General features: G+C 28.2%; 1 protein-coding gene across 1 annotated transcript in view; it reads right to left on the bottom strand.

The window, feature by feature from the left end:
* Positions 1-732: 732 nt before the first annotated feature.
* LOC106460453 (DNA polymerase delta subunit 3-like) overlaps positions 733-5,265 on the bottom strand; it is a 47,254-nt gene continuing 42,721 nt past the window's right edge. The window contains exons 12-13 of the mRNA XM_013920148.2: positions 3,360-3,551; positions 733-2,325 (exon numbers count right to left, since the gene is read on the bottom strand). Coding sequence (XP_013775602.1) covers positions 2,150-2,325; positions 3,360-3,551 — 368 coding nt within the window. The 3' untranslated portion in view covers positions 733-2,149. The remainder of the gene's footprint in view (positions 2,326-3,359; positions 3,552-5,265) is intronic.

Below are 5,265 nucleotides of genomic sequence, written 5' to 3'. Positions count from 1 at the left end.
AATACTTTTTTCACAAATATTATATATTACAGTAATTGTTAATAAGTGCAAATGTAAGAAAATCTTTGTAGTGTCTCGTTTTTGTTGTCATCTTGAAAGTTAATCCCCAAATCACAAATCCGAAAAAATAAAACTTTTAAGGATAATTTGTAGGACCGACGCAATGTAGTTATAGTGTATAGTTTGGTTTGTTTTTTACGCTGTCAAAACGTAACGTTTTCGTCACTCTACACAAATCAAAATAACGTCAATTTACGTTGAAATGCCTAATGTAAAAACAGTCTCACTATAAAAATTGTCTAATCAAAGATATATTTTTAACTATTAATTATAAAAAAATTAAGCAGTTGCAATGTTGTTCGCTTAGCTTCATGATTATCTAGTTAAAATTAGTAGTGCTTAAAATTTGGTTTTGGATATGCAAAATATTCACTTTCAAAAATGAAACATTAAAACTTTCTTTCAAATAGAGCGCCGCCTTGTGTATACGATTTCAACTAAATTAATATATACTTTGCGAAAGTTCATGTTACGTTACTTGTTTTATATAGTTCATAATCGTTAGTATTTAATATTTTACAGTGAAAATAAAATTTCACACTTTAATAATTCTCAAACACAATGACGAAACGTTTTTTTTTTTTTGTTGTTGTTGTTTTGTTTTCATGTAAGTGAAACGAATGTTCTATTTACTTTTAGAAATTGATTTAATAACGGAAGCAACTACTGTACAAATTTTCATTTCGGGCTACTTTTAATTTCAGTTTTTGCACTGTTTCAATTGTACTTTTTTCACCGTACATATATAATGGCGTTGATATCAATATGTCAATGGCTGACATAAATTGATAAAAAAGTACTGTAAGCACTAAATTATCACTCTTTCATTTTTGTAACAGATTTTACGACAGAATGTGTAAATTTAAATTTAGACTTAAGCCAAGTTTTTAGCCAAACAAAATATACGTTGACACAACGCCTTAACAAGTTCCTCATGACCTCTATCCAGAATAATCAGTTCACCAACTTGTTAGCTAAAGAACACTTAGTAAGGTCATGTAAAAAAAATATCTAGTATGAAATGTACAGATTCACAGCTTTAATTATGGACTAAAAAAATTATTTAACACAGATGTAGCCCATTTTATTTAATTAAATTAATTTTACTTTTTTTTTTTGGTAACTTTATTTTTCTTAAAGAAAAACCTTTGACTTATTACTTACAACATATGCAACTACATTCAAAATGTCTAAACATATTATATTCAATTGCTCAGTAACTTACTTTGGAAACACAATCAGTAACTAAATATAATACCTTCATGAAATAACTCAAATTAGCACATAAAAATTCACAAATGTATCCATAATTAAACTTTATTAATAAACTTGCACACAAAAAAAGAATATTATATTTTGCACATTATCTCCATACACACACACACATATATATATATATACATACATACACACATAAAACAGGCAAGTTAACATATTCAAATTTATCCAAATATATTTCTGAACACTACCATATACTCACCATTCGTATATTATAAACTAATGTGGAAGGATTCTGTAGTTCTTAAATATTTATTCTATGCTCAGTATAGTTTTTAACTATATCTTACAGTGGCAAAGCAAATTTACAGGGTAGCAAAGTTTTGTTTCGGCAAATTCCCCCTAAAAAATAGTTTTACTGCTAGAAAATTACAAAAATTTTATTATTTGGTAATGAAATGTGATTAAACGCCATAAATTAGATGTAAAAAAAAGCTACAAAACTAAAACCAATCATTATCCAAATCAGTACTTCATTATTTTACGGTTTTTTAAAACATCCTTTGATTTGTCTTCAACAAACACTAGATGTTTATTATTAGACTCAACCCTACATACACTTTCAGGAAAAGACAATTATAACAAAACTGTTTTCTTACTCTTTCTTACTTTCCACTAGTTTTTACTTTTAGTTAAATAAAACACAATGTCTGAATATTAAGTAAACACAAAGTTCAAGTAGCATTTATTTCTTCACAAGTTTTATATGAAAAAAAATAAATAGCAGAAAGGTAATTGAGTTAAAATAAAGAAAGAGAAAAAACTACTACCTCCAGCTTTTAGTAACTGTAACAGCTTTTACACCTATTTTTTATTTTTTTCCAAAAAAGTTCATTAATGAAACTTGTTTCTTTGGCCCTGTTAAATTCTTTGAGTTTTCATCACTTGTTTTCTTGATGGGTTTTTTTCCTTGATTTGTTTTTGGAGATAAACGTTTTTCTTCTTGATCCTCTGGGTCGCTAACATATTCTTTATCTTTTTTTGTTACTATGAAAAATAAAATAATTAAATATTTAGCTCAAAATAAAAAGGAAACAAAAGACTATAATGTTTTCTCTCTTTCTAATGTTTGGCTATATCTATTATGGAAGTTATTAAGACTCTGATAGTAGGTTTTGGCAAAAAATGAAATCAAAGGCTTATTTTTGGATTTATCATCTCGGTGAATTAGTCCAACTGTGGGAAAATTCAAGTTCTCAACAACAACTTTGCAGAAAAGTACAAAATCTGAACTCTCATGGTGAAAACCACCATATTTTAAACAGTTTAACATCAAAGAGAAACTACCGTTCATATAACCTAAATGAATGTAGATTATTTATGTTGAACAAAGGACATTTAAAAAAACAGTATACTATTATGGAAAAAATCTAAAACAATGGGTTTGATTACATTAAAAAGAAAAGTGGATTTTTTTTTCTATCCAAGTACAGGATGTTGGCCAATCTGGAAATTTTTGTTTCATATTAAAAAAATTAAATCAATATTACATCAATTGCACATTATGAAACACATTAACCTATTAAATGCGGATGATGGATATTTCCGTCATTAAAGTTCTATGGCTCAGCTACGAATGACGGCAATCTGGAAATTTTTGTTTTATATTAAAAAATTAAATCAATATTACATCAATTGCACATTATGAAACACATTAACCTATTAAATGCGGATGATGGATATTTCCATCATTAAAGTTCTATGGCTCAGCTACGAATGACGGAAATATCCATCAGTCGCACATATATAACTATAACTCTATGCGAATGACGATAATTACCATTTTATTTTGATTGATGGCAACCCAGTTTTATCTGTGAGTCTGAGCTGCTCCTTCCACAGAAATGTAAAATAAAACTTGTGTTTACAAAACTAATAATGATGAAAATTTATAAACATCTTCACAATGTTTAAAAATTAAATCAGCTTGTACCACTCGAACTCCATAAATTCTTCAGTAGGAAATGTATTTCTACAACAGAAATCATTTAACAATTTAGATAAACAAAAAGAAATTTTACCCATAAAACCATCGTCACCAGCAAATGTTCTGGTTACAACTTTGACGTGTTTTCTCTTGTTATCTGTTGGTGTTGGAGGAATTGGCTCTTCTGAATCGCTAGATACATTGTCCTTCTCTTCTTTGTTTTCCACATTATCTTCAGGTTCAAAAGGAGTTGGTGGGATGATCTCCTCACTTTCACTCTCTTCATCTATAGATGAATTAACTGATGTCAATACTTATAACAAAATGTTTTGTTATATTAGTCCACATTTTGTATTCTAAGAATTTATAGATTGCTCTGTGAGGCAAATATGGTCTAATAATTGTAATTTCTTAGGAATGACCAGTCTACTAATAATTTCAAAATGGTAATTCCATGAGTCTATACACCAACATTTGTAGTTCATGAGTGTGTGAGATGTGTTACAAAAAAAAGTCTATGGCAACTTTATGTGAAACTAAAATACCTATAACAAAAAGATGGAAACTTCAAAAGTCCAGATCAGACTGTTTAAGTTAAAAACATCTTCAAGCTTTTTATCATACACTAACAGAATTTATTATCAACAAACAATTTTAGTTTAACACATCCAAATGCTTTTGGTTCTCTCAATGTATATACAAAGAAAAGAATATATACAAACTAAAGCTTATATCGTAAACCAAGCACTATTATTACAACATCACTGAGAATTAAATTAACCATTAAAAATTATTAATTTTCACAAACATATAATTTCACATTTTAAGTTTTTTCTCCCTTTTATTATTAACTGTTGATTATTTACCAGAAATATTTACTAAACATTTACTTAACCCTTTCCAGATAGGTCACGGGTGAAAAGCCATGTCATCGTGTTTGTTGACTCCCATTCAAAATTTTATTGAACTACTATTTCATGAATTTATGTCAATAAGTCTGACATTAAAACTGAAGATTATACTTCATATTTTAGTATTATACCTTACTCAATTTCCAAATTTAAAAGTAAATATTAAAAAACACAGTTAAACACTGATTTTTGTGTGTCACGTGGTATGTTGAATGCAGCACTGGTTCAAATTATATGTTTGTGATGTTACAATATTATGTCTATAGTTTCGTATGAATTAGGAACTCAAATTACCGATATTGACAAGTTAGAATATAAAATAAGGGCCTCTTATCTTTTCAATTTGCTAAGATATTGCTCATGTAATAAATCAAACAATGGCACCCCGCCCACCTCTTTCCATTTTTGGAAACGCTCCATTATATACACTTACTTCTATATATGACTTGAATAACCAATCGGAAGCTCAGAATGTCCCCCTAGTGGCTTTCTCAGCCATTATAATGTCTTTGAAAGCCATCTCTTTCTTTCGAACCAAAATTTCAATGAGGTAGGTTGTGTCTGCTCAAAATTTCATATTTCTTTAGACAATACAGCATATTACTAAGCTTGATAAATTATAATTGAATTCTATGATATTGACATAGTAATTTATGATTTTTTTGGTTACTCAACTGTATATATAAATCCTAAATAAAATTATTTTGTTTCATATCCTCCACGTGCAAAGTTTTACAAGGCTTCGCAACCTAAGTCAAGCAGCAACCGAGTACAAAGGTCATAACTAGAAGAAATAACTTTTTTATTTACTGTTCTATGTTTTAAGAAAAATAAGTTTAAGAGCTTATTTCTAAATAGCAATAATCATTATAATCTATGATGTACAATAATTGAAATGTGACTGTATTTTACAAAATACTAGTCTACTAAAACACAGCCAAGACAAGTCGCTTTGTAAAGACTAAAGATCATTTTTATATTATTGGATATGGTAACATGAGTGCACATGCACCACATCATTGTAATTTCTGTATTGTTAGCCAGACATGGCTGAAAGATCAATATAATAAAATAGTAATATATATATAT

This window comes from Limulus polyphemus, unplaced genomic scaffold (genome assembly GCF_000517525.1).
Source record: "Limulus polyphemus unplaced genomic scaffold, Limulus_polyphemus-2.1.2 Scaffold772, whole genome shotgun sequence".
Lineage (NCBI taxonomy): Eukaryota > Metazoa > Arthropoda > Merostomata > Xiphosura > Limulidae > Limulus > Limulus polyphemus.
This window is presented reverse-complemented; position numbering and strand designations above follow the sequence as displayed.